This window comes from Onychomys torridus, chromosome 21 (assembly GCF_903995425.1).
Source record: "Onychomys torridus chromosome 21, mOncTor1.1, whole genome shotgun sequence".
NCBI lineage: Eukaryota > Metazoa > Chordata > Mammalia > Rodentia > Cricetidae > Onychomys > Onychomys torridus.
Window position 1 is genome coordinate 8,208,328 of NC_050463.1, and position 16,116 is coordinate 8,224,443.

General features: G+C 40.2%; 1 protein-coding gene across 3 annotated transcripts in view; it reads left to right on the plus strand.

The window, feature by feature from the left end:
• Positions 1 to 15,303, plus strand: part of LOC118571425 (zinc finger protein 878-like) — a 35,448-nt gene extending 20,145 nt beyond the window's left edge. For all 3 annotated transcript variants that reach the window (XM_036170436.1, XM_036170438.1, XM_036170437.1), the window contains 3 exons: positions 3,483 to 3,609; positions 3,802 to 3,862; positions 12,907 to 15,303. In XM_036170436.1, coding sequence (XP_036026329.1) covers positions 3,483 to 3,609; positions 3,802 to 3,862; positions 12,907 to 14,647 — 1,929 coding nt within the window. In that variant the 3' untranslated portion in view covers positions 14,648 to 15,303. The remainder of the gene's footprint in view (positions 1 to 3,482; positions 3,610 to 3,801; positions 3,863 to 12,906) is intronic.
• The last annotated feature ends 813 nt before the right edge of the window (positions 15,304 to 16,116 follow it).

Here is a 16,116-nt window from a genome sequence, read left to right on the forward strand (position 1 = left end):
TTTATTTAAATTCTTTTGTCTTTTTTTCTTTTAAGATTCATTTATTTTATTATATGCATATAAGTGTTTTGCTTGCATATCAATATGTACCACATGTGTTCCTGGTGCCCAAGAATTTCAGAAGAGAGTATTGGATACCCTATAAGTGGAGGTACAGATGGTTGTGAATCACCATGTGGGTACTGGAATTGAACTCAGGTTTTTTATAAGAGCAACAAGTGCTCTTAACCTCTGGGCAGTTTCTCCATCCACCCACCCCCAAATTTCTATGCTTTCTGTATATATGACCTTTTGTTTACCTTCTTGGAACAAACATTTCAGTTAGGAAGAAAATGCCATTAAAAGAGCTAGTTTGTTTTTTTAAATAATGAAGATTTGTTTTGATCATCATAGCATCAACATTATGACAAGAACCAATGTAATAAGGATCAAAAGATGCTGATTCAACCAGGCCATAGTGTCACATGCCTTTAATCCCTGAACTTGGGAGGCAGAGGCAGGTGGATCTCTGTGAGTTCAGGCTAACCTAGCCTACAAAGAGAGTTCCAGGACAGCCAGAGCTCTGTTACACAAGAACTCTGTCATGAAAAAAACTAAAAACAAACAAGAAGATGCCACCGCACCCAAGTATTTGTACTTCTTGATTTTTGTTTCAATTTTTTTTTTTTTTTTGCTATATGTTTTTTGAGACAGCCTTTCTCTGTAGCCCTGGCTGACCTAGAACTTGATCTGTAGACCAGTTTGGCCTCGAACTCAGAGGTCCTCCTGTTTCTGCCTCCCAAGTGCTGGGATTAAAGGTGAGTGCTACTACCAGTCAGCTCTGTTGAATTTTATAATGTGAAGACCATATCAATCCCCAACACAAACCCAAGGAATTCAGATCTCCTCTTTTGTTTCTCCTAAGATGGCCACATTAAGATTTTAAAGTTTTCTTTTCTAGGTGTAGAGTGATAACTAAGAGTTCATACTGCTCTGCAGAGGACCCAGGTTCATTTCCCTACTTCCACATCAGGTGACTCACAGCTACCTGTAAATCCAGATAGCCAAAATTGCAGGGTTATAGAAGAAAGAGAAGCTGGGGGAAGGGAAGGGAAGCCCCAGGGCTGGAAAAGTTTAGGGTAGGGGCCAGAATGATAAGAACAGAGAGGAGCAACAGGTGCTCAGTGAGCCTGGTGGCCAGCAGACATTTCGGTGTGCCAATAGGCAGTGTAGTTAGCCTCCTGTCTTGGGTTTCTTTGAGCATATTACATGTCCACCCTCTTTCTCCTAACATCTCCATTCCCGACTTAACTTTCTCTCTCTTTTTAATGTTCTCCTGAGTCCAAGTTTTGCTTATATGCATAGCTCTAAGGCCATGCATGGAGCATAGTCGATTTATGAAGGGCCAGGACTTTAAGACAAAGTGACTCTCCCTCTCCTTGATGCCATTAACTGTGAGTAGCTCCTCGGTTAATGGAGACAAGGATTCCATCCCCTCCCCATCCAGGCTGGAATGTTGACTGCCTTGATTTTGTGCTGTTATTTTATACTGTGGTCCTGTAGTGTCCAGTAGACAGTTTTACTCCAAACTCTGGCTTTTGCAGTCCTTCTGCCCCTTCTTCCTCAATGTTCCCTGAGCCTGGGGAATGGGGTGGGGGTAGAGGCGTGGTGTAGATGTCCCACTCGTGCCCCAGCTCTCCATACATGGTTATTCACTTCACATGGACAAGTTGTGGGTTCCTGCATCAAGCAATGTTCACTGCACACAGAAACATCTCTCATGAGGATAAGTGTGGCACTTGTGACTAAAAAGATAGGTATTTTGAAAGTGTTACCATACAGTAAAATAGAGTTACTCCTCAGGCCTGTGACCTTTCCAGCTTTCAGTCAGATTCACAGGAACAGACATGTTTTTCCTCACGTGGAGTGGGGCTTAGGTCCAGTCGGAATGAAACCTGTTGTTGCCTTAGTTGACAACCTGTGGCTTCTGGGAGGGAGCATAGTGCCCTGTGGAGGGGACTGGTTTTAGACATTTATTATAGACGTTTGCTGCAGTTAATAGCTTGGTCAAGTGTTTTACTTTAAAGTGTGTTTCAGAAATTATAGAAGTGAGATGTGGGTGAATTAGAACTTGTCTAAGATCATGTGCCATCTTTTGATTGTTTTATTATCCAGTGGCTTTCTCAAATAAAAATGGTATGATGGGCCAGTGAGATGACACACTTGAGAAGAGGGAATCTCAGTTGAGGAATTGGTTCCACCAAACTGGCCTGTGTGCATGCCTTCAGGGCATTTCCTTGATTGTTAATTGATGTGGGAGGGCCTACTCCAAGGTGGGCGTTGCCATGCCAGGCTGTGTGGGCCTGGACTCTGACAGTGCTCATCTCTGCTCTCTGCCTCAGTTCTTGCCTGCATGTTCCTTCCTTGAGTCTCCTGCCTTGGCTTCCCCAATGATTGACTGTGACCTGTAACCCATGTGAACACTTTCCTGTAATCCATGTGAACACTTCCTGCCCAAGTTACATTTGTCATGATAATACAGCAACAGAAAGTAAAATGAGACACAAATAAAATGAATACTTGTCATGAGTCCTATTTGATGTTTGACTAAGGACCAGACCAAAGAACCTTGAATACTGGCCGTTAGTGCAATCACAGAACATATGTTCAGGCTCCTCACAATTTGTAAGAAGTATTAAGCAGAGGCCTGCTGAGATGGCTCAGCAGGTAAAGGCACTTGCTATGCAACCCTGAAGGTCTGAAGTCAATCTCTAGAACCCTTGCTAAGTTAGAAAGAAAGGATCAACTCCCACAAGTTGTTGCTGATTTCACTAGAGCACTGTGGCATGCTCACACTCTCCACACACGGTACACACTAAATCAAGGTTGTAGAAAGGTGTACAAATACTGTCTACCAAACCAGATGATACAGAATTATCATGTAGAGAATATTGGGTTCTAACCAGATAGCATCCTTCTGATGACCATATGAAATTATTGCTAAGACACTTAGGGGAAACAGATATTGATATTTTTAACTTGGATTATAGTTGTCATCAATGGTCTGATAAATCTACCTTGTTCTTTACAGCTATGGGAGAAGGAATCACTGTAGATCTCAGTTCCCAGATACCAGGAGACTGTTTTGTCCAGCATTTCTAAGCACACCCATTCTAAGGACTGCTGATATTGACTCCCTGGAGGGTGTTATACCATCAGAATTTGTGATGAAAGTTGTTAGAAGGATGCAGTGCAGAAAGAGAAGAAACTAGCACAGTGATGTGCACAAGAGCTGCTCATGCTCTCTTGATGTTTCCTTCCCAGAAAGCTCCAGTTTACTCTTAGCATTTGTGTTTGGGGGAATCGTAGTCTGTATGAGCAGTAGAGTGTGGTGACCAAGACAGCTTGTGGAACTTAGTGTCATGTCAACTTCTCATTAATTCTGTGTGCATTCCTAGTACCATGAGGCTCACTTTCCGGGAAATACATGTGTGTGTTTTTAGGAGTCAGTGAGCTTTGAGGATGTGGCTGTGAAGTTCACCAAGGAGGAGTGGGCTCTGCTGGATCCATCCCAGAAGAAGCTGTACAAAGATGTGATGCAGGAAACCTTGAGGAACCTGGCTGCTATAGGTACACATGAGCATTGCCTTTGCTAGCCCACCACAGGACAGTGTTTCTAGCTTATCGGTGTTGATGTATGAAATGGAATATGGGAAGTGGAAGGGAGGTGCATGTGTCAGATCACTTATACCTTCAATTTAGCTCTTAACTATTTTTTCTGTAAATAATAATTCTTAACTATTTCTCTGGTTTACATTTTAGGAAACAAGTTGGAAAACAAGAAGGTTGTAAATGAGTATAAAAATCTCTGCAGAAAACTAAGGTAATTTGTTTCCCAAAGCCACATTCTATAGTGCTGTGTGCAAGGACATTTTACAAAGAAGTAAAAGAGGTATTTAATATCCAGCACCAAACCAATTTCATCTCAGAAAATTTTCTCCTTAATTTCTGTCTTAAACATCAGCACTAGAAGATGTCAAATACAGCAATCTTGAGGACAACTAGAATAGGATGATGTCACATGTGATGTGTTATTGTAGTTCATATATACAAACTTTAAGCCATACAGAGTGTCTTAGTTTGGCTTTGTATTGCTGGGATGAAGTCCATGAGCCAAAGCAACGTAGAGTGGAAAAGGTTAATTTCACCTTACAGTTTGTAGTCCATGATCAAGGGAAGTCAGAGCATGAACTCAAGCAGGAAGCTCTGGGCAGAGGCCATGGAGGATTGCTGCTTATTGTCTTGCTCCCCATGGCTTGCTCAGTTTGCCTTCTTATAAACCTTTTGACCACCTCTTCATGAACAGCACTGATAAGAGGGGGCTGGACCCTTCCACATCATTCATCAATCAAGAAAATCTCCACAGGCTTCCTCTCAAGACAAAATGATGGGGCATTTTCTCAATTGATGTTCTTTTATGTGACTGTTGGTTTTGTAAAGCTGACATAATGCTAACCAGCAAAATTGACCCATTGTTAACTTCAAACACAAACACATCACTGTTAACATATAAACTTTCCTATTTGTCTGTCCATAAGATGTCATGTTAATGTTAAGTTGGGCAGTGGTGGCACATGGCTTTAATCCCAGTACTTGGGAGGCAGAGACCTGTGGATATCTGAGTTCAAGATTGGCCTGGTCTAGAAGGCTATTTCCAGACTAGCTACACAGATAGCTACACAGGGAAACCTTATCTTGAATAATCAAAAAGCAAAATAAAACAAAACAAAGCATACCCCCTACAATGAAAAAAAAGCAAGGAAAGATAAGAAACAGTTACCATATTTCTTTTCTTTTCTTTCTCCTTCTCTTATTTTCTCTTCTTTCTTCTCTTCTCTTCTCTTCTCTCCTCTCCTCTCCTCTCCTCTCCTCTCCTCTCCTCTCCTCTCCTCTCCTCCCCTCCCCTCCCCTCCCCTCCCCTCCCCTCCCCTCCCCTCCCCTCTCCTCTCCTCTCCTCTCCTCTCCTCTCCTCTCCTCTCCTCTCTCTGGCTTAATTCACTTTATTTTTTCTTGTATAAAAACCCTTATATGGTGATCACAGCTGGAGCCTGAGTTCTCTGAACGGAGGTAGCTGTAAGTCTTAGATGTGGCATCAAAGGTGGCCTTGGCAAAATTGCCCAGGGTGGTAGTGCAACCCTTGGCTGATGTGGAGCAGTCATCAATAACGGCTACCATCAGTAGCTTCTTCGCCTTAGAAACAGAGAGTGCCAATGGCTTTGTGGTCAGGGATGAGGTGCACCAACAGAGATCCATAGCAGCCTGCCACTTTGCATAGAACACTATGGAGCTTGTCAGTCTTGTTTCTCTAGTAGGCTTGCCACACAGGGACAATGGACAGCTTGGCCAAGATGATGGCACCTCAGATAGCAGTGGCTACCTCAATAGCACCAAAACCTTTGAACCTGGCCTGCTGGCCAGTCAGAGTCTGCTGCTACACTGGCATGCTCTTTGGAACCTCATCCTTTAGACATGCATCCAGAAAAAAAAAAAAACTTAGATTCCTTAATGGGCCTGGAGAATAGGTAGATGTTCCTCAGGGAACTGATCTTAACTAGGTGGCTGACTTGGTGATGGAGATCCACTCCTTGTCTTTGGCTTTACCTCCACAAGCACCGCAGCCTTGACTAGGCCAATAAGACCCCTGCCAAAGCTACCCTTGCCCCCTAATCCTGGGCCCGGCATCCTCTGGGCCCTCCCGTTGCACTGGTGTCGTTCACCATTTGGTGTTTTCCAGAAGAAGTGTTAAGATATTTCAACACTTTAAAAGTCCAAGATCCCCTTAAAAACCCAATATCTCTTTCAAAAGATGAAAGTCTCTAAACTGTGTGCTTCTGCTAGATAAAAAAAAGTTACATTCTTTCTTACTCATAAAAGGAAAAAGGAGTACATAGTTACAGTCAAAGCAAAGCAAAACCAACCTCCTTCAGTATCAGTAATTCAGTGTCCCTTCTCTGAAATTGACACACTTTCTCCTGGGCTCCTTAGGTCTTGGATCCACTTCGCCAGCTCTGCCACCAGCAGCACACAGACTATCTTCTGCTCTCAGGCCAGTGCCATACCACATTGGCTACTGTTCTGGGTGCTTCCATCCTACTGATATTGCCAGCAAGCTGTCCACCTTCTCCTATGTAGACTCAGCAAAGGGTTTATCTGGCTCACATGTCCTGATCACAGTTCACCATTAAGGGCAATCAGAGCAGGAACACAAGGCAGGGCAGGGCCCAGAAACAGGGACTGAGACAGAGACCCATGGAGGAAACTGCTTACTTTACTCTCCAGGACTTGTTCAGACTCTTTTCTCCCTCCCTCCCTCCCTCCCTTCCTTCCTTCCTTCCTTCCTTCCTTCCTTTCTTCCTTCCTTCCTTCCTTCCTTTCTTCCTTCCTTTCTTTTTGCTATTTTCTTTTTTATTATTATTATTATTTTCTATTATCAGCTTGATACAGTACAAATTCTTATCCTAATATTCATGTTTCACTGAAGCATGCCCAGTGATTGAGTAAAACCAAAACTTATTATAAGCCACAGTCATCCTAGGCGCCCCACCCTGCTATGTAGCCTCCCTGGTTCTGTGGGTTGCTGTCTGATTGTTCTTTGCTTTCTATCTAGTATCCACTCATAAGAAAGTACATACCATGTTTGTCCTGGTTTTGGGTTACCTCACTCAGGATGATATTTTCTAGTTCCGTCCATTTGCCTGCAAATTTCATGCTGTCATTGTTTTTCTCTGCTGAGTAGTACTCCATTGTGTATATGTACCACATTTTCTTAATCCATTCTTCAGTTGATGGGCATCTAGGTTGTTTCCAGGTTCTGGCTATTACGAATAATGCTGCTATGAACATAGTTGAACATGTATCTTTGTGGTATGATTGATCATCCCTTGGGTATATGCCCAAGAGTGGTATGGCTGGGTCTTGAGGTTGATCGATTCCCAATTTTCTGAAAAAATGCCATACTGATTTCCACAGTGGTTATACAACTTTGCACTCCCACCAACAGTGGAGTAGTGTTCCCTTTACTCTGCATCCTCTCCAGCATTGACTGTCATTAGTGTTATTGATCATAGCCATTCTGACAGGTGAAAGGTGGTATCTCAGAGTCATTTTGATTTGCATTTCTCTGATGAATAAGAATGTTGAGCATTTCCTTAAATGTCTTTCAGCTATTTGAGATTCATCTTTTGAGAATTCTCTGTTTAGCTCTTTAGCCCATTTTTTTTATAATTGGATTGTTCAGTATTTTGATGTCTAATTTCTTGAGTTCTTTGTATACTTTGGAGATCAGTGCTCTGTCAGATGTGGGGTTGGTGAAGGTCTTTACCCATTCTGTAGGCGGTCTTTCTGTCTTATTGACTGTGTCTTTTGCCCTACAAAAGCCTCTCAGTTTTAAGATATCATTTATTAATTATTGTTCTCAGTGTCTGTGCTACTGATGTTATATTTAGGAAGTGATCTCCTGTGCCAATAAGCTCAAGAGTACTTCCTATTTTCTCTTCTATTAAGTTTAGTGTAACTGGATTTATGTTAAGGTCTTTGATTCACTTGGACTTGAGTTTTGTGCATGGTGACAGATATGTTCTTATCAAACAGGTCCTTCACTTGTTAAGTTAGTGTTATCCCAAGGTATTTTATATTATTAGTGGCTATTGTAAAGGGTGAGGTTTCTTTGATTTCTTTCGCAGCCCTTTTTATCATCTGTGTATAGAAGGACTACTGATTTTTTTTTGAGTTGATCTTGTATCCTGCTACTTTACTGATAGAGTTTATCAGCTGTAGGAGTTCCCTGGTAGAAGTTTTGGGGTCACTTGTGTATACTATCATATCATCTGCAAATACTGAAAGTTTGACTTCTTCCTTTCCAATTTGTATCCCCTTGATCTCCTTTTGTTATCTTATTGCTCTACCCAGAACTTCAAGTACTATATTGAATAAATATGGAGAGAGTGGACAGCCTTGTTTTGTTCCTGATTTTAGTGAAATCACTTTGAGTTTCTCTCCATTTAATTTGATGGTGACTGTTGGCTTGCTGTAAATTGCCTTTATTATGTTTAGGTATGTTCCTTGTATTCCTGATCTCTCTAAGACCTTTATCATGAAGGGGTGCTGGATTTTGTCAAAGGCTTTTTCAGCATCTAATGAGAAGTTCATGTGGTTTTCATCTTTCAGTTTGTTTATATGGTGTATTACATTGACAGATTTTCATATGTTGAACCATCCTTGCATTCCTGGGATGAAAGCTACTTGGTCAAGGTGGAAAATTTTTTTGATGTGTTCTTGGATTTGGTTCAATATTTTGTTGAGTATTTTTGCATTAATGTTCATGAGGGAGATTGGTCTGTGATTCTCTTTCTTTGTTGCATCTTTGTTTGGTTCGGGTATCAGGATAACTGTAACCTCATAAAAAGAGTTTGGTAATGTTCCTTCTATTTCTATTGTGTGGAACAATTTGAAGAGTATTGGAATTAGTTCTTTAAAAATCTGGTAGAATTCTGCACTGAAACCATCTGGTCCTGGGCTTCTTTTTGGTTGGGAGACTTTTAATGACTGTTTCTCTTTCTTTAGGGGTTATTGGTCTGTTTAAATAGTTTATCTGGTCTTGATTTAACTTTGGTATGTGGTATCTATCTAGAAAATTGTCCATTTCTTCCAAATTTTCCAAATTTGTGGAGTACAGGTTTTTGAAATATGACCTGATGATTCTCTGAATTTCCTTGTTGTCTGTTGCTCTGTCTCCCTTTTCTTTTCTTTTCTTTTCTTTTCTTTTCTTTTCTTTTCTTTTCTTTTCTTTTCTTTTCTGATTTTGTTAATTTGGGTGCTCTCTCTTTGTCTTTTGGTTAGTTTGTCTATCTTGTTGATTTTTTCAAATAACGAACTCTTTGTTCCATTGATTCTTTATATTGTTCTCTTGGTTTCTATTTCATCGATTTCAGCCCTCAATTTGATTATTTCCTGGCATCTATTTCTCCTGGGTGAGTTTGTTTCTTCTTGTTCTAGAGCTTTCAGTTGTGCTGTTAAGTCACTAGTGTGAGATTTCTCCAACTTCTTTATGTGTGCATTTAGAGCCATGAATTTTCCGCTTAGCACTGCTTTCAGAGTGCCCCATAAATTTGGTTATGTTGTACTTTCATTTTCATTGAATTCTAGGAAATCTTTAATTTCTTTCTTTATTTCTTCCTTAATCCATTGGTGCTTCAGTTGGGCATTATTCAGTTTCCATGAGATTGTAGGCTTTCTATAATTTTTGTTGTTGTTGAAATCTAACTTTAAGGCATGGTGGTCTGATAAAATACAGGAGGTTATTCCAGTGTTTTTGTATCTGTTGAGATATGCTTTATGATCAAGCATGTGGTCATTTTTTTTAGAAGGTTCCATGGGGTGCTGAGAAGAAGGTATATTCTTTTGTGTTAGGGTGGGATATTCTGTAGATATCTATTAAGTCCATTTGAGTCATAAATGTTCAGAATCAGGACTTCATCTTGGTGGATTTTTCAGCTGATTTTAGTTTGAAGTTTATTTTATTAGATATTAGGATAGCTACACCAGCTTGCTTCTTAAGTCCATTTGATTGGAAAGCCTTTTCCCAGCCCTTTACTCTGAGGTAGCATCTGTCTTTGAAGTTTAAGTATGCAGCAGAAGGATGGATCCTGTTTTCATATCCATTCTGTCAGCCTGTGTCTTTTTTTTTTTTTTTTTGAGACAGGGTTTCTCTGTGTAGCTTTGCGCCTTTCCTGGAACTCGCTTTGTAGACCAGGCTGGCCTTGAACTCACCTGCCTCTGCTTCCCAAGTGCTGAGATTAAAGGCGTGCACCACCACCGCCCTAGCCTGTGTCTTTTTATAGGTGAGTTGAGATCATTGATATTAATGGATATTAATGACCAGTGTTTGTTAATTCCTGTTAGTTTTTTTTTTTTTTTTTTTTTTTTTTTTTTTTTTTTTTTTTTTTTTTGGTGTGTGTGGTAATGTTTTGTTTCCCTTCTTTGGTATTTGTTGGTGTGGGATTATCTATTGCCTGAGTTTTCATGGGTGTGTTTAACTTCTTTAGGTTGAATTTTTCCTTTTAGTGCTTTCTGTAGGGCTGGATTTGTGGATAGGTATTATTTAAATCTTGTTTTATGATGGAATATTTTGTTTACTCTGTCTATGGTGATTGAGAGTTTTGCTGGGTATAATAGTCTGGGTTGGCATTTGTGGTCTCTTAGTGTCTGCATAACATTTGTCTAGGACCTTCTAGCTTTCATAGTCTCTATTGAGAAATCTGGTGTTATTCTGATGTGTCTGCTGTTATATGTTACTTGGCCTTTTTCCTTTGCAGCTCTTAATATTTTTTCTTTGTTCTGTATGTTTAGTGTTTTGATTATTATGTGGTAAGGGGACTGTTTTGGGGGTGGAGGGATCCAGCTTATTTGTTGTTCTGTGAGCTTCTTGTATCTTCATAGGCATTTCCTTCTTTAGTTTTGGAAAGTTTTCTTCTATGATTTTGTTGAATATATTTTCTGTGCCTTTGAGTTTGTCTTCTTCTTCTTCTTCTTCTTCTTCTTCTTCTTCTTCTTCTTCTTCTTCTCCTCCTCCTCCTCCTCCTCCTCCTCCTCCTCCTTCTGTGTGTTATGACTTTTTTCCCCTGTATTGTTTTGTTTGACAAATCTATTTTCTCTATTGTGTCTTCAGCATCAGAGATTCTCTGTTCCATCTCTTGCATTCGGTTGGTTATGCTTGTTTCTGTAATTCCTGTTCATTTAGTCAGAATTTCTATTTCCAGCATTCCCTCAGTTTGTGTTTTCTTTATTGTCTCAATTTCAATTTTCAAATCTTGAACTGTTTCCTTCATCTGTTTAATTACTTTTTCTTGCCTTTCTTTGACTTCTTCCAATTTTTTGTTTGTTTATTTCTTCCATTTCTTTAAGGGAATATTTTATTTCCTCTTTAAGGAAGTTTTTCATTTCCTCTTTAAGGGCCTCTATCATCTTCTTAAAGTCATTTTTAGGATTGATTTCTTCTGCTTCTTCTGCCTTGGTATGTTCAGGTCTTGCAGGTATAGAATCACTAGGTTTTGATGTTGTCATATAGGTCTTTATGTTGTTGCCTATATTTTTGCACTGGCATCCACTCATCTCTTCCTCCAGTCAGTGCAGGTGGTGTCTGTGTCTGAAGATGCCTCTATTGTTCTAATTGATAGTCTTCATCCACCAGGAGTTCTTGGTTGAATTGGTGCTGTTGGGCTCTGTTTCTTCAGGAGCAGCTTAGTCCAATCAGTGTTAGTGAGTTCTGTCTCAGGGAACAATTGTTCCCAATTGGTGTGGGGTGGGCTTATGGCTCTGGTAGTGGTTGGGTTCGTAGGCATTGGTTTTTGTTTTTGTTTTTTGGTGGGGGAACAGGGAAAGGTCCTGTCTGGTCCCTGGGACTCCAAGACTCCAATGGCTGGGGCCTAGGGCCTAGAGACCTGGTCTGCTGGTCGGGAGATGGGGGCCTACCTGTTCCCAGTTAGTGTAGGCTGGGCTTATGATTCTGGTGATCTGGTTCAGTGGCTGGGTGACACCTTCTTTTGTGTTCTCAGGTTGCATTTTGCTCATTTGTCAACTCCTCAGCTGATCTTGTTTCCTCAGACTGCAGACTGTAGGCTTCTGAAACCTCTTCTGAATGGATCTCAGCTGAGCAGGTTGTTCAATAGGACATTCTCACAAACACCTCCAAGTTGTTGGATTTCACAGGATCAGCAGCTGGGCCCTGGGTTGGCCTCAGGCGGAATGTTTGGGTCCATTCCTATTTTCTTATATAATGAGGACCACTTGGTGCTGGGGGCAGGCTTGAGGAGATACCACTCCTACTTGACTAATCTCTCCCACACTGATGATTGATCACAAAAATGCCCCCACAGATTTGCCTAAAGATGATCTTAAGGAGACATTTTCTCAGCTGAGATTTCTCTTCCAAGATGATTCTACATTGTGTCAAGTTGACAGAAAACTAACCAGAGCATACCTCATCATTTCAAATGTTATGCGGGGGAACCAAAAGATTACCTAGCTGGGAATAGGGCTGACCATGCAATCATAATGGCCTGAATTCAATTCCCAGAACCCACATAAAATGGCACTTATCTATAGTCTATGTGGGGTTGGGGATTTAGCTCAGTGGTAGCGCACTTGCCTGGCAAGCGCAAGGCCCTGGGTTCCGTCCTCAGCTCTGGTAATAAATAAATAAATAAATAAATAAATAAATAAATAAATAAATAAATAAATATAGTCTATGCTCTTCTAAGACAAACCCTGTTTCACTGACATGGAAGGAAACAACACTTCTGAAGCTGTCCTGAGATCCTCCCCTGTACCATAGCACTCATGCACACCTACAAACACAGTAAATGAACACAGTATTCCCCCCAAGACTGGCTTTCTTTCTGTATCCCTGGCTGTTCTGGAACTTGCTTGTAGCCATGCTGGCCTCAAACTCAGAGATTTGCCTGCCTTTGCCTATCAAGTGCTGGGAAAATGAACACATTTTAAAAACAATGTTGTATTGATTTATCCATAAGCCATGGGGACAAGTTGGGAATGACTAATGTCAGCTTATTTCATGGACATGCAAATATTTGAAAACAGAGTATTGTTTTGGTTGATACCATTTTACATCCAAAATGCACATAAGATTTTAGATTGAAATTTGTGTTGAGATGATATGTGAATATTTAATATTCTCAAGGAGACATACATGAATACCATATATTTCTCTTTTAACTGTCCTCAAGTGGTCTTGGAAAGCATTGCAGTCCAAACATGTTACAAACTTTGTCTCAGCATGAACCCAACATCCCTTTTGTTCAGTCATTAATAAACAAAGTCTTAGTCATGTACTCTTCACTTGTTTTGCAGCAGCCAACTGGTAGCAAAATTCTGTGAATATAAAGAAGGTCTTCAGTGTACAGAATTCTTCAGCTGTATTCCAGAGCCTTCTGTGAACTTGAAATCTTCTCCAGGACTTCCCACATGTGAGAAGCATGTGTGTGGAGAAGGAAGCATTGGCCATTCTTCTCTAGGTGCAACCCCAAATCATCAGGTAGGACACAAACCTCATGAAGACCAAGAATTTGGACAGAAGTTGTACAAACATAAGGAGTTTGGGGGCAGCTCCAGTTCTCCTCTGTCCCTTCGGACACATAAAAGGGCTCACACTGGAGATAAACTGTCTAAAAATAAGGACTACAAAGATGACCTTCTTGGTCGCCAATCTGGTCAAAGGAATGAAGAAGATGACCATGCTAAAAAACCTCATATTTGCAAGCAGTGTGGGAAAGGCTTCACCTATCCCAGTTCTTTACAAACACACGAAAAGAGTCACAGTGTTAAGAAGCCCTATGTGTGTAAACTGTGTGGGAAAAGCTTTTCTCGGTTAGGTTCCCTTTCAAGACATAATGTAAATCATTCTTGTGAGAAGGCATTTCTTTGTAATCATTGTGGAAAAACTTTCACTCGTTCTGCTACTCTTCTAAGACATAAGAGAACTCACACTGGTGTGAAACCCTATGTGTGTAAGCAATGTGGGAAAGCCTTCACTGTTTCTCGTTACCTTAAAGCACATGAACTAACTCACACTCGGGAAAAAACTTATGTATGTAAACAGTGTGGGAAAGCCTTCACATTTTGGAGTCAATATCAGAAACATAAAGTAATTCACAGTGGTGTGAATCCCTACGTTTGTAAGCAGTGTGGGAAAGGCTTCACTTATTCCAGTTCCTTACAGTCACATGAAAGAATTCACACTGGTGAGAAGCCCTATGTGTGTAAGCACTGTGGAAAAACCTTTGCTCATTTTGGTAACCATAAAAGACATGAAAGGATTCACACTGGAGAGAGACCCTATGTATGCCAGCAATGTGGGAAATCTTTCAATGATTATGGTTCCTTTCGATTGCATAATAGAGTGCATGCTGGAGAAAAACCCTACAAATGTAAGCAGTGTGGAAAGAATTTAGCTTCTTCTTCCTCCCTTCAGAGCCATGAAAGGAATCACTGTGGAGAGAAGCCCTATGTGTGTTTGCAATGTGGGAAAGCTTTCAGTTTTAAGAGTTCTCTTCGAAAACATAACATCATGCATAGTGAAAAAAAACCTTATGAATGTAAGCATTGCAAAAAAGCCTTTCATCATTTTTATTTACTTCGAGGACATGAACGAATTCATAGCAATGACAGACCATATCGGTGTAAGCAATGTGGGAAAGGTTTTTATTATTCTAATTATCTTAAAAAACATGAACAAATCCATAGCGGCGAAAGGCCCTATCAGTGTAAGCAATGTGGGAAAGCTTTTCATTATCCTAATTATCTTAAAAAACATGAGAAACGAATCCACAGCAGTGAGAAACCCTACCAATGTAAGCAATGTGGGAAAGCCTTCTGGTCTTCTGATCAGGTTAAAAAGCATGAACGCATCCACACCAGGAACAGACCCCATGAATGTAAGATGTGTGGGAAAGGCTTTACAACTCCTAATCAACTTCACTCTTGTGACAAACCTTATTTATGTAAGCAATGTGGGAAAGAATTTTTGTTTCCATATCGTTTGCAAAGACATTTACTAACACATAGTAGAACAAATAAGGATGTTCCTAAGTAACATAAGAAAGTCTTCTCTTCGTTAGTTCTCACAGAAATCAAACCACATAAGAGTGAAATCAATTATGCTGAGAGTGTGGGAAAATGTCCCAACAAGTCATAATGGAGGGAAGCTACTCTTGAATTGATGTGGCTTTTAGTACTAGAAATTCTCTTCAAATACATGGAAGGAAACACACTAGATAAAAGCCTTGGGAGAAAAGCTACAAGTAATGTAATAAAATCTTCTGCATTCTTTTCATTATGGAGAATATGTAAAATAGATCACACTAGAGAAAAACCTTACATATGCAATATAGATAGCCTTTAGTTCTTAGGGGGCCCTAAAATGTTGTAGTAATCCTTTTGGAGAGAAATCCTTCATATAGAGTATGGTGGTTTGAATTAAAATGTCCCTCATAGGCTCATATTTGAATGCTTAGTCACCAGCAAGTAGAATGGTTTGCAAAGATTGGAAGGATTAGAAGGCATGGCTTTTTGAAGTAGTTGTATAACCTTCTTGGAGGGATTGTGTCACTGGGTTTGGCTTTGAGGTTTCAAAAGCCCATGGCAGATCCTTTCTTTCCCCTTGCTTCATGCTGCCAGTCATGATGATATTAGACTAATTCTCTGAAATTGTAAGCAAGGCTCCAGTTAAATGCTTTGTCTTATAAGAGTTGCCTTTGTCATGGTGTCTGTGGTGGTTTGAATAGGAATGGCCCCCATAGGCTCATATATTTGAGTGCTTGGTCATGAGGGAATGGTGTTACATGACAAGAATTAGGAGGTGTGCCCTTGTTGGGAGTAGGTATGGCTTTGTTGGAGGAAGTGTGTCACTAAGTGTGAGGTTTCAAAGCCAGGCCCAATATGTTTCTCTTTTCTCAATGTCTATGGATTCAGATGTAGAAGTAAGTATCAAGCTACTTCTGCAGCACCATGTGTGCCTGGTTCCCACAATGACAATGGACTAAATCTCTGAACTTAAGCCAGCTTCAATTAAATACTTTCCTTTATAAGAGTTGACACGGTCATGATATGGCTACACAGCAACAGAACACTGATTTAAGATAGTAGTTGGTACCAGGTTGGGGTTGTTACAGGCCTGACCATGTTCCTTGTTGGCAGAATGCTTAATGCAGCATACTAATAGGAGTGTGGAAGACAGTGGTGCTGAGAGTAATGTAGATTATGATAGTCCAGCTTGAAGTTTCATAGGAGAAGAATAAGTGGCCTAGAGATTGTGCTTGTGATATTTTGGAGAAGAATGTAACTGCTTTCTTCCCCTGTTATTTAAAAAAACAAAACAAACAAACAAAAAAAAAAAACCTGCCTGAGGCTAAATTAAAATAGTTTGGATTGATGAAATTACTAGAGAAGATTTCAAGGCACCCTAGTATTGACTGTTGTGTGATTATTAGTGGATACTGTTATGTAACTCAATAATGAAAAGGAGTAATCTGAAAAAGGAAAAATACAAAATGTACAGTTTGA